The 20,063-nt window shown below is 38.9% G+C and overlaps 1 protein-coding gene across 1 annotated transcript in view; it reads right to left on the reverse strand.

Moving 5' to 3' along the window:
• LOC113228074 (protein FAM135A) overlaps positions 1-20,063 on the reverse strand; it is a 43,615-nt gene continuing 23,552 nt past the window's right edge. The window contains exons 2-17 of the mRNA XM_026461214.1: positions 14,600-14,817; positions 9,721-9,967; positions 9,136-9,165; positions 8,873-9,016; positions 8,627-8,798; positions 8,335-8,495; positions 7,953-8,159; positions 7,615-7,685; positions 4,575-7,528; positions 4,361-4,493; positions 4,129-4,260; positions 3,683-3,868; positions 3,425-3,590; positions 3,126-3,334; positions 2,778-3,025; positions 1-999 (exon numbers count right to left, since the gene is read on the reverse strand). Coding sequence (XP_026316999.1) covers positions 811-999; positions 2,778-3,025; positions 3,126-3,334; positions 3,425-3,590; positions 3,683-3,868; positions 4,129-4,260; positions 4,361-4,493; positions 4,575-7,528; positions 7,615-7,685; positions 7,953-8,159; positions 8,335-8,495; positions 8,627-8,798; positions 8,873-9,016; positions 9,136-9,165; positions 9,721-9,967; positions 14,600-14,817 — 5,467 coding nt within the window. The 3' untranslated portion in view covers positions 1-810. The remainder of the gene's footprint in view (positions 1,000-2,777; positions 3,026-3,125; positions 3,335-3,424; positions 3,591-3,682; positions 3,869-4,128; positions 4,261-4,360; positions 4,494-4,574; positions 7,529-7,614; positions 7,686-7,952; positions 8,160-8,334; positions 8,496-8,626; positions 8,799-8,872; positions 9,017-9,135; positions 9,166-9,720; positions 9,968-14,599; positions 14,818-20,063) is intronic.

Below are 20,063 nucleotides of genomic sequence, written 5' to 3' on the forward strand. Positions count from 1 at the left end.
GATTATACAATATCCAAATTTACACTATTGTGTAAGTAATTCAAAGTTAGTGACAAAGATAGATACCTAACATTTCTATAACAAGCAAACCGAATAGAAAACATCAAATGTGAGTATAGAAACATTATGTGAATTACCAACTTTAATACCGTCCATGTACTTACACCACAATACAATTTTACAAATAACTAACATCTATAATAACTACATTTTCTATTTGTAGTCTTAATTATTTGGTGTAAAGATCCTTCTTAACGTTACCTACTTATATTTTAAACATCCCCATTTCATGATTAATCACACTACGTAAGTTTGTAGGACTAAATGTTTATCACACTGTATACCGTTATATGGTTTCACATTCCTCGAGCTTATATCACCGCTAAACAAGGGGTTTACTTTTAATTATGAAACAATCTAAAGGGCCTAACGTAGAAAACTTATAGGGACTGCAACTATTTTTCGGATCTCAATCGCCTGTGTATATTTATTTTTCAAAGAAACCATGGTCACGTTATACCTTTTACACGCGATGGAGATCCATAAAAATAGTTTAATTTCCTATTTGTAACAATCGCGAAAACCTAAGAACTCGATAGGTAAGCAGCAAATTTATTTTTGGAGGCCATTGCACATTTCATAAACTGTAGTCAAAACAGACCAAAGAAAAAAAACGTTATTTTTCTTCACTTAAATGCTAAAAATGCTTTGTAACGTTTTTAACATGCTTATAAATAACATAGCAAGACAAATCACTTTCAGAACTGTCAATTTAAATTCTTAGCAATTAATTTACGTGCAAAAGTTGTTTTATCGGAAATATTTGAGGGCAGAAACAAGGAGGAACTTTTCTATGAAGAGATCAGAGTCTAATGCGGCGATGTGGGCCGCGCGACCCACGAGTGCGCTGGCTGTGTGCGGAAGAGCGTGCTGCACCTCGTACCGGACCACAGACACGGTAGACGCTCGGGCGGCAAGGGGAGACACCATGTTGTGAACCTGAAAGATGATATTAGCTATGTAGTACAAAATAATCATCATCTGTAGTCCAAATTCACCCACTAGGCGTTCGAGAACTGTAAGTTACGGTATTCAGGAGACATTGGTTGAATAAGCGTGGTTTCAAACACATACAGCACATGGAATGCAACTCATCCTAATTACAGTTTTACCAACCACACAGTTGCGCAATGAATGTAGGTACTTGCGCAGAGCAACATGGTTTTAATAGTTTGTGGGATCGTGCGTTAAAATATTTTATGTAAATTGTATGCATATACTTATATAGTGGTGCACGTAAATTATTATGTGTGCGGATGTAATTAGACATCGAAATATAATAATATTTTAGATAAATTATTTGACTTTACTATTTAGGTAAAGTTGATCATGTCTATGCTCGTATTTCCCACATTGTTTTATGTATAAATTGTTTATCCGGATGCGAATACATTGTTGATTATTAATTAAAGACATCTAAAAATACATAGCCACATGGAAATCTTTATTAGTTATCTCTTATTGTTAATAAATTATTATAAAAATTACAATTATTTTTTTTCGATTTATGACACCTCGTGCATATATACGTACCTATAACAGCGTGAGTATCAGACGGTTCAACCAAACGCGCGCTCGTGAAACGCGCGATTGCATCGCTACACTTGCGATTTACAGTCGATTGCATCGATGCAAACGCGCGACTACATCGGTAGTCGCTTATATAGAATAATTAAGTATGAAAAATCTGTATAGGTTTATGCACATTATTTTATTTTGTTAATTGTAAATTTAAAAGTGTAATTAATAAATACATTAAATTAATGAATTAGTTAATTAATTTAAACAGTGCCTCGCGCTTGTATCGCATTTGCATCGCGTTTGCATCGTTGCTTAAAGTCGAGCGTGTGTGTAAAGGTAGACGATTAGTGACTGCATCGCTACGGCGCGCGGCGTCTCGTTTGCATCGCTGTGATAGTCGCAGTCTGTAACCGCTCTTAGATATCCTTTTGTAAAAAAAATATTTGGAAAAGTCTCTGAAGATCATAATAGTAAATAAATCTTAAATGAGACGAATTGACACCATTGATACCTATTTCGCTGCCTTTTATATAACATCTATTGCAGAATACTACGATTTTGAATGCATCTGTACTGTAGCCAAGTTCGATATAGAATAAATGCCAACAAACAAATACATATGATTTCTAGGGTTTTCACCTCAGACTATTTCACACTTACCACAATTTCAATCGTATGTATCAATAGGTACTTTATAAAATTGACTAGGTAAATATTAATTTTACAAAACCCAATAATAATTGTCTATTTAAATAATTATAATTAGGCGTGCAGCAAGTCTAAACAATGAGTATTTAAAAAAGCGTTCTTTTCATATGTCATCATTGGTTGCCAAGCAATGTTTTGTTTTAAAAGATTCTATTTCGAATTTTACTAGACTATCGTCGAGTGTAGCGTAGCGAGAGCGCAGAGCATGTGAACTTTACCGTGAGTAAAGCACCCATTTTCTTACCTACGTATATTTTTTGCCGTAAGAGTTGTGTGCTTTGTTCACGGTAAAATTTTGCTTGATCTACTCATCGTTGTAAGCTCAAAATAATAATATTCTACAATACTGTGTTAGAGTATAAAGTCAGCGATGTATTCAGTTTTGTATTTTTATGACGTAATCAGGAACCGTCGTGAATATCTTATCGCAAATTGAGCGTTAGTTGTAGTGGTTTTTATGCTACGGAGAATGAAGGTATTGTGCTCACCATTTCTTTGTAAGCCTGACCCAATAGGGACATGTCCTTAGCAGCAGTTTTGCACAACTCCAGTCTCGCTGAATGCAGGGGCACATATCGATCTTGTCCAGAACCACACAGCAGTATGTGTTTGAACTGATGGAGTTGATTTCGTTCGCTCAGTCGGTACAAGAACGACCGGCGTGGGTCTGATGCATCACGCAAGGATAGCTGCAGGAGAGATCCAGATTTCTTCCATTTTTGCATGAACCACATTCCTGGGAATTACAACGTAATTGTAAATGTTTTATTGTTGGTTTGAAGATCTAGGACCTCATTTTCACCTATAGGAGTAAGGTAAGATATCGTACAACGTACCTGCATTAACTAATCCACTAGGATTGTATAAAGTACCAAGATGCGGGCCACTCAAAGACAAAAAAGTGTGCATTTTGCCCAAGAACGGTTTAATTTGTGGCCGCGTTAACGCTGACCGGATTATAATAGTCCCTAGAGAATGACCCACAAAGCTAATCCTCGCAGGTTCACTTGAATTCTGAATATGAGTCACGATTTCTTGCACGAGTCTGAGAAATATAAAAACAGATTCAGCAAAAATATTTATATTAAAAACTTGCATTTGATGTAGAGTGATTATTAATGGTCCAGTAATTTACCTGTCAGTCATAGTATCGAAATCAGAGAAAGTATCTCCTTGATTCCTTTCCGACATTAGGAAATCTAATCTAGCTCCTGGCAATCCTAACTCCAGGTAAGTCTTTACAAGGCGAAGATCCGCTGCGTTACCATCTAGGCCATGGACACAGATTATCAGATGTAAACCTATAAAGAATAAGCAATGTATTAAGAAATCAATTCAGTGGAAGTGTTTTCATCAGTTTGTATTAACTTTAATTATTGTACTTTGACCTTACCTTCAGGGTTAAACATCCTATATTCGTCGCTAATGTGGAAGTACGGCAAAGAGTTTTCCACGGGAGGAAAGTCCGAGTAAATAGCTCCGGGATATTTCACACTCTGTCTAAATTCGTCTCTACATTTTAAGAAGAGTCGCTCAGATTCAGCCAACCCAAAGATGCTTACGAGATCACTCTCACGTCCTAGGAATAACAAAAAAATCTGAGTATTAATATCGTATAGTTTTAACGCTAAAAGATAAATTTAACGAAGCATTGATTTATACAAATTTGAATTATCGAAAGAATTTTTCTTTTTGCGTAGTATTGCGTAGTGACAGAAATAAAAAGATATGGCAGCGAGTGCACGGAAGCCAGCCATCAAGAAATGAGTCATCATCGTAATTGGTTAGTACGGACAAAAAATTGTAATATAGGTACTAATCGTGTTTTTGTTACCTTACCTTTTATACTTCCATTTTCATTTCTATTAGCCAATTCTCCAGTACTCTGACTTTTGTTCAGGGTACTGGCTGTAGATGGTGTAGTTGAATTTATAGATTTTTGAGGCCTCATTTTTCGCCTCTCCATTACACCTGATGAAAAGCCAAGCCGGGGGATTAGTGTTGTTATTGGCAAAGCTCAGAAGGTGTTCAGGGTTAATAATAATCAAAACAATGAAATGGGAAATATTACCTTCGCAGACGTGATACATGGGATTGTCTAACTGCAGACTTGCTGGTTGGACAGGTTGCTTCCTTGGGGTTTTTGAAGGTGTAGATGATTTGCTGCTTTGCCTGCTCAGTTTAGGTGACTTTGTAGGAGGGTCCTGAAACGAGTAGTAGTGATGGAAATGAGCCCTACTTAAAGTACTAACAATTTTGTTTCCAAATTGAAAATTAAGTCTTACTTTGAACTGGTCAGGTGGTGGTGGGGCATCTCTAAACTGCTGTGGTGGTGGCAGATGTTCGTAATCATTGTCGCCAATGAAATGAGCCAAATCTATCTCTGATTTGGCTTTACCGTGATATTTTTGGATTGCAGCCACTGGTCCTGCCACAACATTTTTACCGGGTACGCGAGTTTTACACGAATGATCTGTTGATAGATTTCTTATTTCTGCTGCTATTAGTTTTTCAGTGTACTGGATTCTATCTTTTAATACAATTTTGGCCATAGTATTTGATTTAATGGGAATCTGACTTTTGGTAGGGATTTCTTTGCGTATGTAAGGATGAAGATTATCAGCTATTGTTTGAGATTTTTTAACCATACCTTCACTAGATACTTTGGCATTAGAAGTATAGGACTTTCCTTGACCGGCACTGAAAGAATTATGCCTTTGACTAAGCTTTGCTGAATTAGCCTCGCACTGCTGATAACAGCTCGCTGTACAGGTATCTGAATTACATCCAGCGTCAATGCCACTGCTATGCATGAGTTTATTGTATTCGCATTGACTATCTGTACATATAGAGTCACTGCAAATAGTACATTCCTCACATACTTCTTTATCACAGCACTCTATTTTCTCTTCAGTATTATTTTGAGAGACCTTGACAGCTAATTTTAGTAGTCTTTCACGTAACTGCTCTCCATTAAGTACAGTTCTTTTGAAATCATTAATTGTTTCACCTTCCGTGTTTTCATGCTCATCGGCTGGATCGTCATACTTTTTACTTTGAACTTTTGATGAGGTTGTATTGCTAGGAGGAGGGAAATTTTGATTTAATTGACAACTAGCATTATCAGGGGTAGATGGCCCTGAACTACGTCCACTGGATACCCATCCGCTTTGCTCACTTAAACTTGACGTTGAGCTACTTTTACTTCTTTTTTCTTCTTTTGTGAGGAAATTTTCTGGAGGAAGAATTTTAAAATCCTTGTCTCCTATATCGAGAGGCGGCGATTCGAATGCTGGGGGCGGTGCTAAATTTGGTAGCGACTCCGAACCGAAAGTATTATTTAAATTTGGTTCGTCTAATACAGATGCAGCACTTCTGCAGTGTCGTAGTAACTCTGGGCCTTGATCAAGGCTGTAAGGGACACTGGCAGATGTTTCTAATCTTCTGAGTTCAAAAGGTATACTTTCATTACTTGAAGAGGAAGCAGCTTCTGACATCAGTTGCGTCATTTTTTCGGAAGGTTTGTGTTTTGTACGTTTTTCGGGTTTTCCGCTAGAACGTCCACTTTTTGGCGTGGTTGCTCCAGATTTAGGTGTAGCTCTGCCTGATTTCGGAGTAGCTATTCCTGATTTTGGAGTGATCGCTCCTGACTTGGGAGTAGTTTTATCAGATTTTGGTGTTCCTCTTTCCGATTTTGAAATGTGTCGTTCAGATTTGATATCTCTGGATCTTATTGAATGATGACTGTTTAGAGAATCTCTGCTTGAATTTATTTTATTGTGATCTTTACTATTACTATTTATCTTTGATTCTTTGGATCGGCTCTTCTTGTGTCTTACTGAGGGCAATGTAGAGTGTGGGGTTGAAGGAGGCGTTTTAGAGTACGTAGACTTTGAAGTACAGTCACTACTCCTATCTAGCGTCATTACAAATCCACTATCATCACTACTTTTACTTGATTTTTTCTGATAATTTTGGATTAAGCTACCAGTATTAAAATCGTAACTCCAGTCACCTTTCTGGAGATAATAGTTGAGTTCGTGGCGCAATTGATTGCGTGCTGCCTCTATATCGATTTGCTGCTGGCTTTCCATATTTTGATGAAATACATGTGTAGAGTTTGATCTGTGAACATGCTTATTAGAAATTAAGTTATTTTGATCAGTCCCTTGGTTTTTTCCACTAACAGGTGGGTATGAATTACGCGGAGGTAACATAGGACGGGGTAAATTTACATTGTTGTAACCTCTTTGAAATTCTAATGGATTGCGAATAATATTGTTCACCTGCAAATTACCCTGATTTCCGAAAGTATAACCATACACTTGATTTGGATTAGTTTTCATAACTCCGTCGTAATTATATCCTACACTATGAAACACATCATTATTCAATCCATGGTGGTTATAATTCATATTGCAGGGGTTTTTGTATTTTTCTCTGAATTCATTAATGTTTCTTCTGTAATCTTCCCCTTTATTTCCGCATCTTGTTGTCGTACTCGTGGGATAAGCAGTAGTGGTAACACTTCGGGGAAGAGTTGTGGGTTTTATTTGTTGAGATACATGTGGTTTTGAAGGTGGATTGTAGCTTACAGATGTATTAGAATTATTTCTGACGTTGTTTGCTATTGTTTGCGCATTATTTACAGGTGCTATATTTTGTGAAACTCTTAATTGATCCAAAGACTTGCTGTGTCTCGCTGGAAGTGTACTGACACCACTGGTGATCTCATGTTTTTGTCGAAAAATTTCGTTTAGATCGTTTTTAACTTTTCCAGCTCTTGACATTGTGTTACTCTTTGCTGCATTGATGTCTAAGAGCGTCGAAGCAGAATACCTTGACAATTGTTGCCCTTGCTGTATGGAGCATGAAGCAAAAGCGCTGTTGGGAGGAAGTTGTATTTCACTTATTTGGTTATTTTGTACGATGTACCTATTTCTGCCTGAAAGTTCTAATTGCTTGTTATGTGGTTTACTCATTTCGACTGCATTTTGTTTGACTAGAGATCTTTTTGGCGATCCACGAGCTGATTTCTGCGGCGCTAGTGTAAGTGTTGCTTGTACTACGTTAGTAGAAGACTTGGGCGCATTGAATTGTGGCTCTAGCACGTCCATAATTGTCATTGGTAAAGTTAACGTTATTCTAGATGCTTCAGAAGAGGGTCTTCTCGAATCCATAATCGAGCTTATGCTACAGGCACAGTCGTCTCCAAGGGGTTCCGAACACAAAAAAGGATCTGAAAAGAAAGAAATATATAAACCTATAGGTGAAGTCGAAGTATTTGGTGTCTAATAATATTTACATAAAATACTGGTCACTTACCACTACCAGATTTACTAGCACCAGAACTCAGTAATGACCGGCGTCTAGCAAATTCCGCCGCGTCTTGATACCTGAAACGTCAAATTTGATAGTTTTATTTATTCTCCCGAGTATCTTGTTATGTATCAAAATAATATCTTTGTTATCAAATAAATTATTGAGAAGTTTCCATATTCATTTCCATCAAGTTAAGTAAAGACCACGTTCAATATCAATTACCACTGTTGACTAAATCCATGGATATTTAGTAAGTATCAGCTGTATGCATGCGGGTTCCAAAAAAAAAAAACGCTTGTGTTTATGCTCTAACCTGTCTTCGAAGATCTTTAAGTTCTCACCTGTCTTCAAAGATGATTGGCATGATATGTGGGTCACCATCCATCGCAATGCAATGCACGGGAAGCGGCGGTAACAACGCAAGATAACGTGATCGTCGCGCCAGCTCACCCACGCTCTGGTACGACTGGTAGTTGCTGTCATAGCATCCAGCTAATGAATGACGTGGATTGTCTAGTACGAAGAAGCATTCAGAGAAGCGTTGAATTCTGAAAATTTAAACAGGCAGCGACTATAGTTTCTTAACCGTTTGTGTCTTTGATATGGTTGGAGGATGGTAGACTTTGAAACGTCGAGAACGTTTTACAGAACGGTTAACACCATTTTGAATTTAGTTCCTGTTTTGCAATGAAAATTTAAGTCAATTTTGCACAGAAAATGTACCTTAGCGCATGATGCCTAGCCGCTAAAGCATGGTGAACATGAGGCCGATCAGAAGTGTGGTGAAGGAAGGCACGCCAGCGTAGCGTCACTTCTGCGCATAATCGCGCAATGTCATGAGCTGCTCCCATCGCCCATTCTTCTTCCTCACCAGCTTCAGACTTCTGATACAAACCAACAAGAGATTAAACTTGAAATGGTTGTTATGTTACAAATTTCTATTCTACATGTTCATAGAACAATTTATAAAAATGCAAAACACTGAAGCATAGGTTCCGATTCTTATTTTTCTTACCTTGCCTCCATTACTAAGGTCCTTTATTCGTTGAGCTACTTCGCCGATAACGGAATTGACCGAGGAATCCTCAGGAGTCAAAATCACGCCGGTAGTTCCACAGATCGCTAGTGCGTTCTGTAGGCCCTCCAAGGAGCCTAGCAGTATTCCACAAATTTCCGCATGGACTTGTCTATAGGAAAAATAATGTTATTTGAAAATTGTTACTCATACTTCTAGTCCATTGTATAAGTCAATCATATTTACCTAGCATGTGCAATCTTGCTAGAGTTGCCACCAGCGCATTTGCCAGCAGAACCGAATAGCAAGTTCTCAAAGCTGGCGGAAGCGTTGAAGTTTGACCCTGCGCTCTTCATCAGCTTGCCCCACTGCTTGCTAGAGCGCGGGGTGCTGAAAATATTAAATCGTTTTGGATAATATCCGTTTCTTTATGTGTATTTATTAGTTCGTTTTTATTAATTACAATTAGAAGGTCGAAAAACCTTTGAGATTTTTATTTGCGTACTTACCAACTTTGCACGTAGTGCATTATGCTTTTCCTTGACAGACATGGAAAGTAGCATAAAATAAGGTTCTTGTGCGAATTGGGCATCATAATAAGTATATAGACGTAAATTACTTAAGAGTCTATACTACTTCAGCTCGAATTCAATTTTATCCCATACTAATATGGTTCATTTAAATCGAGTCGAGCGGCGGGTACCTCTGGCTTTATTTCAGAATTTATTTTTTACAAACAAAATTAAAGTTATTTGAAAATTGTATATCGTATATTTAATTCAGTTGATATAAAAAAAATATCATTGGTATATGTAAAGTACCTATTGAATACAACGTTTTCTTGTAAAATTTCGAAGTAACTTTGTATTTTTTTCTGTCGTGATAATTTTTAGGACTCGTGTTTTCACACCGTATAGTAATCAGTGTACATTCTCAATTTTACTATATATTTTTTCTAAAGTGATTGATTCTGCACTTTCACTGTTATGCGGAAGTAACCAAAGCCATTTGAGGTTGTATAGACTCTTAAGCATATTAACTTATGTTATATAGGTAAGAAGGTTCATGCAAAAACAGAAGTATATGAAACTTACTTTATGTATGGTTGATGTAAAGCAACCAAGCTAGTGTGGATGGTGATGGAGACGGCCGAAAGGTGGAAGTAATCGAAGAGCACAGGCAAGTGGTAGTGCAGACCCTGTGCTGGCTGGAAGTGGAGCTTCAGCACACGACAGGAAACGGGCGTAAGAGTGTTCGACTGAGCGCCTTCGCTGCACCACAGCTCCACACCAAGGCTCCATTCCGCCCGCTCCAGAGACTCTTTTAGGTTTCGGCTGTCAACTAGAAAAGAAGAAAAAAGGTATCATGTACTTATTTTATGTACATCTTTCTTCAGCAGGTATAAGTGGATTATCAAAACTGATGAGACGTGTATTGTACGTCAGTTGGGTTTTGAAGATTTAGTGACAGCTCTCGATTATATAACCGCTAAATAAAATCTAAAGCGTGTAGCTACAATTGTTAAAAATAGTTACATGTCGTTCAATAAAGCATAATATAAAAATGGAAGTAAATTAATTTGCTACTCCGCGAACCCAGTGAAGGTTCATTTACTTCCATTTTTATTAACATGGACTTCAGCAAAGTAACGCCTGAATCTATTAATTACTTAAAGCATAATATACTTATAGCACTTAAAATATTAATTGCGGCTGAAAATTACCTAGTTCTGCGATGTGTAGTGGGCGTCATTAATTGAGCTAATGATTCGAACATGACATAAACAATGTCAAGTAAGTACGTAGGCTGTAATGGAATAGAATCAAGTATTGTAGCAATTTCAACGACGACTATTTGGAAGGAATAAGGGGCCCGGGTCCTAGAATTGCCGTTTCTCTTTGACTGTTCTGTGTACCGTTTAGGTTCTCGGATTTCTCTCAGAAAAAAGTTTAAGGAGACTGGTATCATGACTGTGGCATTACAGTACATTTACTCCAATATTTTGTATGCCCGTAAAAATATACATAATTTCGTTAAGAAAGAAGATATCCATAATTGGTCCATGATAATAGTAACCTTAGAACTAAGTCCAAACTCATGGTACCACTGGAAATGTATGCGTTTTTGCAATAAGATTCCGGAGCATATATTAAGATTACTATTTCCTAAGTTTAAAACTTACATTAAAAGTATTTTAATTGAAAAGTTATATTACAAAATTGTAGACTACGTGTTAGATAAAGATGTATGGAAAGACAACGTGGGTCTAAATTCAATACAAATATGATTCAAAATGTATTCCATAGCATTTAAGTTTATTTGAAAACAGAAATGCCTTGAGTTTCTTGCTTGTTCTTCTCAGGGAGGTCAGCGTAGTGAACGAGCAGTAGCTTAAAAAATGACGTTTTTAAGGTAAAAATTTACCTATGTAATAAATGGTTATTTGACTTTGATAAGTTATATAGTGGCACAGCGGTAATTGCGAGCTCCTTGCAAAAGATTGCAGTTCCTAGGGGCGGCGAAAGTAGCACGCCACCATATTATACTGCAGGGCAACCTCAACCACTGCGCCAGAGCACAGGACCTATTGGTCCAGGCCATGGCGCAGTGGGGGGTTGCGGTGGCTGCTGTGGCGGAGCCACACTTTGTCCCCCCGCGGGAGAATTGGGCGGGGGATCGGGAGGAGACGGTGGCCATAGTGGCGTCGACTGCCGGAAACTCCCCCCCTCTAGTGGTGAAGGAACGCGGGTCAGGGTTCGTGGCGGCGAGGTGGGGAGAAGTCATCCTAATTGGGGTGTACTTCTCTCCAAACCGCTCCCTGGCCCAATTCCAGGCATTCCTGGAGACCCTAGAGAGGGCGTTGAGGAGGGCAGCTCCGACGCCGGTGTTGGTGTTGGGGGACTTCAACGCCAAGAGCGCGGCGTGGGGTTCTCCGGTCACCAATGCCAGGGGGCCAGAGTTGGAGGATTGGCAGTCTTAGGGCTGGTCGTCTTCAACCGGGGCCATGCCAACACGTGAGCGGGCCATGCCCAGGGTCAGATGGACCCCGGGCAAAAAGAGTGTGTACTGGTGGACTGCGGAGATTGGGGACCTCCGCACCGCCAGTACCACGGCCCGGCGGGACTACGGCCGATGCCGCCGCAGGCGCCACACCCAAACCATTCTTACTTTAATTGTATAATGGTAGAAAAGGAACTTGCCTCAAAAGGGCCTGTAGTTGTATAAATATTATGCTTTACAAGTACATAGTTAGGTTAGGGTAGGTTAGGTTAGTAGTAGTTTTTAGTGCATGCGGGACCGGTGGAAAGAGGGCTTGGCGGATCCCCCCTATGGCGCTCGTACCATAGAGGCGATCCGCCCTGTCCTAGTAGAGTAAAGTGTCCTAGTAAACCGGTCCCACGGGCCACTGTCGTACCACCTTGTGCAGGTGCTGACCGGGCACGGTTGCTTCGGTCACTACCTGCACAAGGTGGCGAGGAGGGAACCGTCCCCGTCGTATCACGAGTGCGACGCTGCGGATGACACCGCGCAGCACACCCTAGAGGTGTGTAGCCGGTGGGATGAGCAGCGCCGCACTCTGACGGGGACTGTAGGGCAGGACCTCTCGCTGCCGAGCGTGGTTGCCGCCATGCTCGATAGCGAGGAGTCCTGGGAGGCGGCGGCCTCCTTTTGCGCAGAGGTTATGTCGCAAAAGGAGGCCGCGGAGAGGGTGCGCGATGACGCGCCGGACGCGCACCCGCTCCGGCGCAGACGTACGGGGAGGAGGCGAAGGCAGTTCGCTGCTCGCCTGATCCCCTATTGAGACCAGCGGGCTCTGGACAGAGACTCCGGAGCCTGCATTGCACGGCCTCACTCGTCTGGGGGGCGGGTCAGAGGACAACCGACTCGCCCCTCCGTTGGCGCGGGAGCCCTGGCGTAAGCTAGGGCGGCCGGGCGGCGTCGTGGTGAATGTTCACTGATCCCACGGCGCCGACTCAACCGGCGAGAGGGAAACCCGGGGGGGTTTTAGTGGGGTAGGCCCTCCAGTCTGGAGGGAGAGCCCCCACATAACCCCTGAGTCTCCCTGGGCTCAGGGGTATCCATAAAGATTTCCCCGCCGTCAAAAAAAAAGAAAAAAGAAAAAAAAGGGGGCGGCGAAAGTAATAAGGGTGCTGGTCGTCAACTTCATTACAAGTGTACTAAACACTAAGGTATTGCGACGTGTAGTAGATTAGGAGCCTTCTCAAAATGGTCCAGGACGGCTCAAAGGCCACCTGAAGTAGGCGCATGGAAAAAGTCAGTTTAATGCACGCACACACGCACACACTCAACATACAACAACAACAACAACTGTATCGCGGGTGCCATAGACACACACATAGACAACCACAAATTACACCAAAACTCACGAGATAAATAAATGTAGGCCATACAAATATTTCTCCCGGCCCGGGAATAGAACCTGGGACCTTTGCTTGGTAGTCCAGCATGGTAATCGTTTGGCCACGGAGGCAGTTTGGTACAAGTTGGGTACCATATCATAAATTCAATTAACTGCCGACGATACAGCTCCTGGCCAGTACCCAGACTAGTTTCCACTACTCCGACGCATCATCATCATCTCATAATGTTTTCTATTACTCAGCCATTGACACGAAATGACACTAAAATCCCATAATCTAAGCAAAAATCCTTAGAGGATAGAACTAAAACCATAAATGAATATCAAAACATCGAACTTCACAACGCAACAGATAGAGGCTAAAGTATAGAAACTACATGGAAACTTTTACTTGTATACTGTAGTCCATCTTCACACACCGAGCTTGCAGCGCCTTGCGCGTACTCTACAAGTCTAAAAAAATCCTAAAGATTTAGGAAAAATCCTAAATCTTTAGGATTTTTCCTTGATTGAAGCTTCCTCGCTTTTGCAGCGTCTGTGGCATGTTTATGCGAGCTTAAGAGGGATGCTTGCGAGGATGATTTTTTAATAATTTAAATAATTTTAATTTTTTTATGTTTATGAAGAAATTTTAAATTATTGTTATATTATTATTTATAATAAATATATATTTATAAAAATAAATATTTATAATACTTTTAAGATTATTCATTATTGATATGATGACCTTATACGTATTAAGGCGAATAATTGCTATTTATTTACGTTTCATTTAGTTTTGAGGAACTTCTTTCTCCATATAACAAGAAGAATGTCGAATCCGATTAATGTGAATTTGCAAAAACTAATACCACTTTTGTGCAACTTTGTAACGAGTTTCACAGAAAATGGTGTCACGAGGGGCAAATTAATAATCGCACAGAGCGCTTCCTCGAGACCGGGATTAGGTGAGTTCCTGCGCCCTCGGGGGCCTAAAACTCGTAATATGGCTCCGGACGCTACCATCATGCCGCACACAAGCAACGTTTGGACCGTTATAAGACTTTATTACTTTTTCAAGCATTGAAAGTTTAATGTGGTTCTTACCTATATATTTCAAATGTCGGTTCATGTTAGTAGAGTTTTATTTGTTGATGTCTTCAGAAAATACATTCACCCTATCTTTGCACAGTGGTAACGGTTGAAAATGATCATACTAGCAAATTACTCTATAAAGCTATTCGTCGCTGATATAGTGTGAAACAACTCGCCTCTTATTTTTATTATGCATACTGTAAAAGAGTTCGACGTTATGGTACGAAATTTAAGACAGTAGCCTCTGAAAGGGCATAGTTATTTATGAGATATTTTACCGTGATATGAATTAGTTCATATCACGATACAATGTCTTTCATTTTTCATTTTCATTTTTCATTCATCCACTAATCACATACTTAGGTATGTGATTAGTGGATGAATGAAAAATGAATGAATATGTAAGAAAATGTGTCATTGAAAAACCACTGATCATTTTACCCCTCCGACGGTTGTTTTCACCGAGAATAAATCTCCTATAAAAACCGTGCCAGAAATATATAGTATTCGGTACTCACCAAGCAAATGGGCTCTAAAGTGCACGATATCCCTGAGCGTGACCTCCTCGTTGCGGTACATGATCTGGAAGGGGCGCGAGGCGGCCAGCCCACCGATGAGTGCAGCGTTGGCGGCAGGCCGGCCTGCGCGCGCGCCGCCATTGCTGCTCGATACTGATGCCTCGATGTGCACTGGCACTTTCGGCGATACGCGGAGCCCCACGCGGACTTGGTATAGCCTGTAATTCATATGGAAAATGCTCTATACTTGGCAGAATATTACATGATACCACAAAGTTCTATATATTTTTAAGGCAAGGTATTTCAATGTGAGCCAACATTTTAGAAGGTGAGGTGTGGGGGATTGCCCCTTGCTTCCCGCAGCCGCGCGCTGAAAATTGATACGAACAAAGTAAGAACAGGTGGAAAAAATTTAACACAAATCCGACGTCGACAGGCGCCCGATGGCGACTGACGGGGCAGAAGGAATCGCGGCGCGACGTTAAGCCACTGGGCAATTTTCAAAGATTGGGATAAATGTGAATTTAATAACTATAGGGCTTCAGTTGAAAACAAAAATTTTGCAGATTCTCTTTAGTACATAAAAAGAATTATGTCCATATAATAATTACGTGCAAAGTTAGATATTTCATTCTTAAAAAATTCGTTTTAGATTTTTAGTTTAGACTGTTTTCGGGATTATATATGGTAAAATGAAGTACATCCTATTGTGTAACAAATTAGCACATTCTATAGACAATATCCTTAGGTATTAGGGGTTCTCCTACGGAGACTTGACTTAATAAAAATGGATCTAAATTACTTTGCTACTCCGTGAATTCAGTGAAGGTTTGTCTCGTGTTGAAGATTTTTTGCGCAGTTAATTTTCTCACCTACAGGTAAAACATTAATAAAATGTTTAATAACACACACGCAATTATAATCCCTAACAAACAAAAACCAAAAATATACTCTGAGTTTAGTGTGCAAGCGCAACAATTCTGTACGTTTAATCTTCACTAGGTTCGCGGAAGAGCAATTTTCTTTCATTTTATTGTTGGATTAAATTCTTGGAGCGTTCTAAGTCACAGAATTTCGACGGGCTACAAAAATGTGTATCAGTTTTGGCGGCATTCTATATTTTCTTGCCTTGTAGTTATTTCAAATAGTGTAAATATTTCCTGAAAAATTCCCGAAAAAATGGAAAAATATAATTTGGAATGCTCATGTTATGTTCTACGCTTACATATATCTTTTGAAGTTTTATTTGGCGTGAATCATAAAATAAATTTGTTTAGCTAGAAGCTACTGAAAAAAAAAACGAGATTTAAATCTAATTTCACAACAGTGGAAAAACCTCCACCAACCACACCACCACCACTGTTGTTGGCTCGATCGTTTTCGTTCAGTACCTTCCACTTTTGACAGATGTCAACGTCAAATGTGGAAAATGAAAGAAAAAATATTGGAAAAATATTTATTTTTCAGAAAAATAAGATATTTTTCAAAATGGAACTTAAGACTACTAAGTAGATAAAATATATTCTTAGTCTATGAGTTACCGTTTATAAACTGAACTAGTCCCCAATATTCAGCATTTGCGTCGTTGTCAGACAGGGATAAAACAAGTAGATGAGTTGTAGCATTTCCCAGTCATAATTTATAAATTACTTAAGGATGTCATTATGGTGTGGTATATATATATTAAATACTAACAAAAACATGCAACGGCCTAACGAATTGAAAGTTTCGTGACGCTGCGCAAAATTATAGGTAGCTAGGGACATTTTATAAGCCGCCTGGGTATCGCGCCGCATTGTTCTCATAACCTTTTATTTGAGTCACGCAAATCCACCAAAGGAAGGTTCACAGTTTACAACACATGCATGAAAATATACAATCTGGAGTGACTATCCAAACCCAGGGAACCATATAGTAAAATCTTCTTTTATCGGTAAATGATTTGATTTTTAATTTAAATCTGAATAGAGAATTTCGGGTTTTTAATTATTACAAACAACAGGTTTATTACCATGGTATAACTTTTTTTTTATGAGATCAATCGACGGGACGAAGAAGTCTTGCGCCTGCTGGCAAGCAACACGCCTATTCAAGACCAGCTACAGTGCCCTTTAGAGCTTTAAATCGCAAAGATCTAAGGGGCACTGCCACTGCGCCCGTCACCCTGAGACATAAGTTGACAAGTATTACCTGCCAGTAATTTAAAAAAAATCACCAGCACCCTTACCTTTCAAAATCGAAACAGAGTTAATGATCACATTACTGCCAGTTTGGCAGAAATAAAATATAACATTCAATATAATGTAAAATGAAATATATTTCTCCTCATTATTCAGAGCGGTCACACCCTGTTTGGTCACGGGATAACATCTGAATCTCATTTTTACATTGAATAAAACAAATTAATAAGCAATATCTGTGGTCAGCTCTGGAATGACCAGCGGTTGATTAGACTGACAGAAATTCAAAATTAGACCTATTTTCTTTTGGACAAAAGACAACGAGGGTATTTCTGACCAGACTACTGACCAAAGAAGAACATTTCCCCTGAAATGTTAAACAGATAAACAGTACAGAGTACAGTGATAATGGGGTAAGACTAAACTGTTTGTTTGTACCAGACTAATGTGGACTACATACCCGTTGTAGGTAACGGGTTACTTACAAATAACACAACTGATACTGTAAAGGAGAAATCAGAGCAGAAAGAGATATAGTTATATCTAAATACTCCGTCGCAGTGGAGCGAGGAACTTGAGACATCGCGTGCGAGCCAAATAGCTTTCCACAAATATCTGCCATTCTGCTTCTGATCGATTCGTTCCCGTTAAACGCCCTTCAATTTAACGTCAACTGATTATTATTGTGCTAGTAATAACAATAACACGAGTAACATGCCTAGGTACTGCTTACGTGTTATTTAAAATCAACATTGACATTTTGTATCTACGATGATGTACGATTTTTTTTTCCAACCAAGGACGGGACAAACAAATCGTGATAAGCGACATGCCTGTCCATAATAGTTGAGATTACAGTGCCACTCAGAGCTTTAAATTGTAAATATCTCAGGGGTACAGCCACTGCGCCCGTCACTAACCAAATACTGTCATAACTCAAAATTGTTGAATTGAGAAAACACGTTTTGAACATTTCAAAAATACTGAATGTAACCAATATAATATTAATCTCGTTTATGAATGGATAATTAAGTATTATGTATAAATAAAAATAAAATACTATTCTCAATAAGATTTAGTCCGTATTATTTTTTAAATTTTCGAATTGTGCTTTCTCAACTACACAATTTTGAGATAGGACAGTATTTATGTGTTATAAGTTGGCAAGTCTCATGTGCCTGTAAGTTACTATAACAAGTGTAATGTTTAAGTCCTAATTAATTAACTAAGTACTAAGTACAATATTACTGTAACTTTACCAATCCTTGTGAGCTCTTTGCTGGTGCAATAGCAGAGTTAGGACTTCACATTGTCATGTGTCGTCATTGTCAACTTGTAATTTAAAAAAAACTCGTATTTGTTTATACCAATTTAAATGATCTATATTTTATTATTAAAGCCACATATAATCATGCGTCAAATGTTTTTATCACGTGACAGTCATAAAAATAATAAGAACTACATAAAATAATTATATACACAATTTTATAACTTCTATGTAATCATAAAAAAGTTATCGTCTAATTTCGTTCATAAAATATTTAACTTCTCCTGAAAAGTTGTCATTTTGCAGATGTGGCCTTATTACGTCAAGAATCCTAATTGTTAATAAAGGTATAATTTTAAAAATTTCATAATGCACAACAAATTTTACGTAAAACGCTTTGCACTGCGGACGATGCTTGAGGACGACCCGGCTTCGATTCCCCCGTATGGGAAATGATCTTTTCTGAATTGATTCTGGTGGGTATCCCCAGAGTGAATTCCGTTGCTGTATAGTGTGCCAAAAATATCCAAATTTTCCAACGGCATGTTCATAATATATTGTAAATCACTTGGCAATTAATACAATTTCAGTTAACAACGCTATTAGCGCATTTTAGAGAATACTCACAAATGGTTCAACGCCATCTATCGGCATCCTACCGAAACAAAATAGATTGAGATGTTAACAAAAGTCTTCACAATGCTCTGGTACCTATAGTACAAGGAATTATGTAGTAGAGACCAGGTAATTGGTATGATCTATCTCTGTCTATATCTGGCAGATTTATTATTATTATATTTTAGGACGCTGAATATACAAGGCACTGCGTCGACGTCAAACAACAATATTAATGGCTTTATGAAAACTTTACATTTTCCTAACTAATCGTTGCATTGTGAAAAGTGATGATGCCATTTTGTCTATAATAGCAGCTATACAATCTTTTTACGGCCAATTCATTTAAACCTGTCGCGTCAACCCTGAACCAATTTAGGCGTGTGTTCCGGGCAAACCCCACCGCACACCCTGGGTAATATTGGCACAGCTTGATGTCGGTATGTATGCATAGGCACATTTGTATTTTGAAATTGAAACTTATATCATATATATTTTTTTATTATATCAAGAGACGGCACGAACAAGTCGTGCGCCTGGTGGTAAGTCAAGTATGGTAATTCCATACAAACGTAGCAGCGTGATGCGACTTGTTCGTCCCGTCACTTGATACAATAAAAAATATATAATATTAGTTTCAATTTCAATATCCGTATGTGCCTATGCATACATACCGACATCAAGCTGTGCTCATATGACACATACAAATGTGTGTAACGCCCAGCGTGGAACGTACACTACGCGTAGATCTCGCGGTGCACTCGCGTTGCATAGTGCGGGGTCTAGTCTATAATTTTAAAATTGTAGACTAGAAGTCTTTCGGTCAAACTCAACGTCAAAGTGAAATAATCGTTATTTCATATGTAACCGAATTATACATCGTCATACTGATTCAACTTTACTGCTCATTCCTAAGGCAGATTCCCCTGGGAAGAATGAGCAAGAAACTTTAGGAGTTGTTCTTTATAAATATACAATTGAATACATTTGTCATTATAATACTTAATTTAAACATCTTAGGTCGAGGCTACCTTTTTTTAGAGCTAAACGGGTCAATACCACGGATTTATGTCATCCAAGTACGCTAAATCTAGTTAATATCCTTTTTGTTTCACTATAGTTTTAAACCTCGTAAATGGCAAATTTTGAATACCAAATTTTTTTTTACACGCCTGGCCATAGCAATTGCAGTGTCACTCAGAGCTTTAAATCGTAAAGATCTTACGGGCACATCACTACACCTGTCACCCTGAGACCTAAGTTGACAAGTCCCATGTGCCTGTAATTTCATCAACACCCTTACCCTTCCAACTTACTGCTTGACGGCAGAAAGGTGGCAGTACTTCACTGGACGAACACTTTCACAAGGAACTCTACCTACTGCTACTAAAATTGGAATCTT

This window comes from Hyposmocoma kahamanoa, unplaced genomic scaffold, assembly GCF_003589595.1.
Source record: "Hyposmocoma kahamanoa isolate Upper Pololo Valley unplaced genomic scaffold, ASM358959v1 220, whole genome shotgun sequence".
NCBI classification, from domain to species: Eukaryota; Metazoa; Arthropoda; class Insecta; order Lepidoptera; family Cosmopterigidae; genus Hyposmocoma; species Hyposmocoma kahamanoa.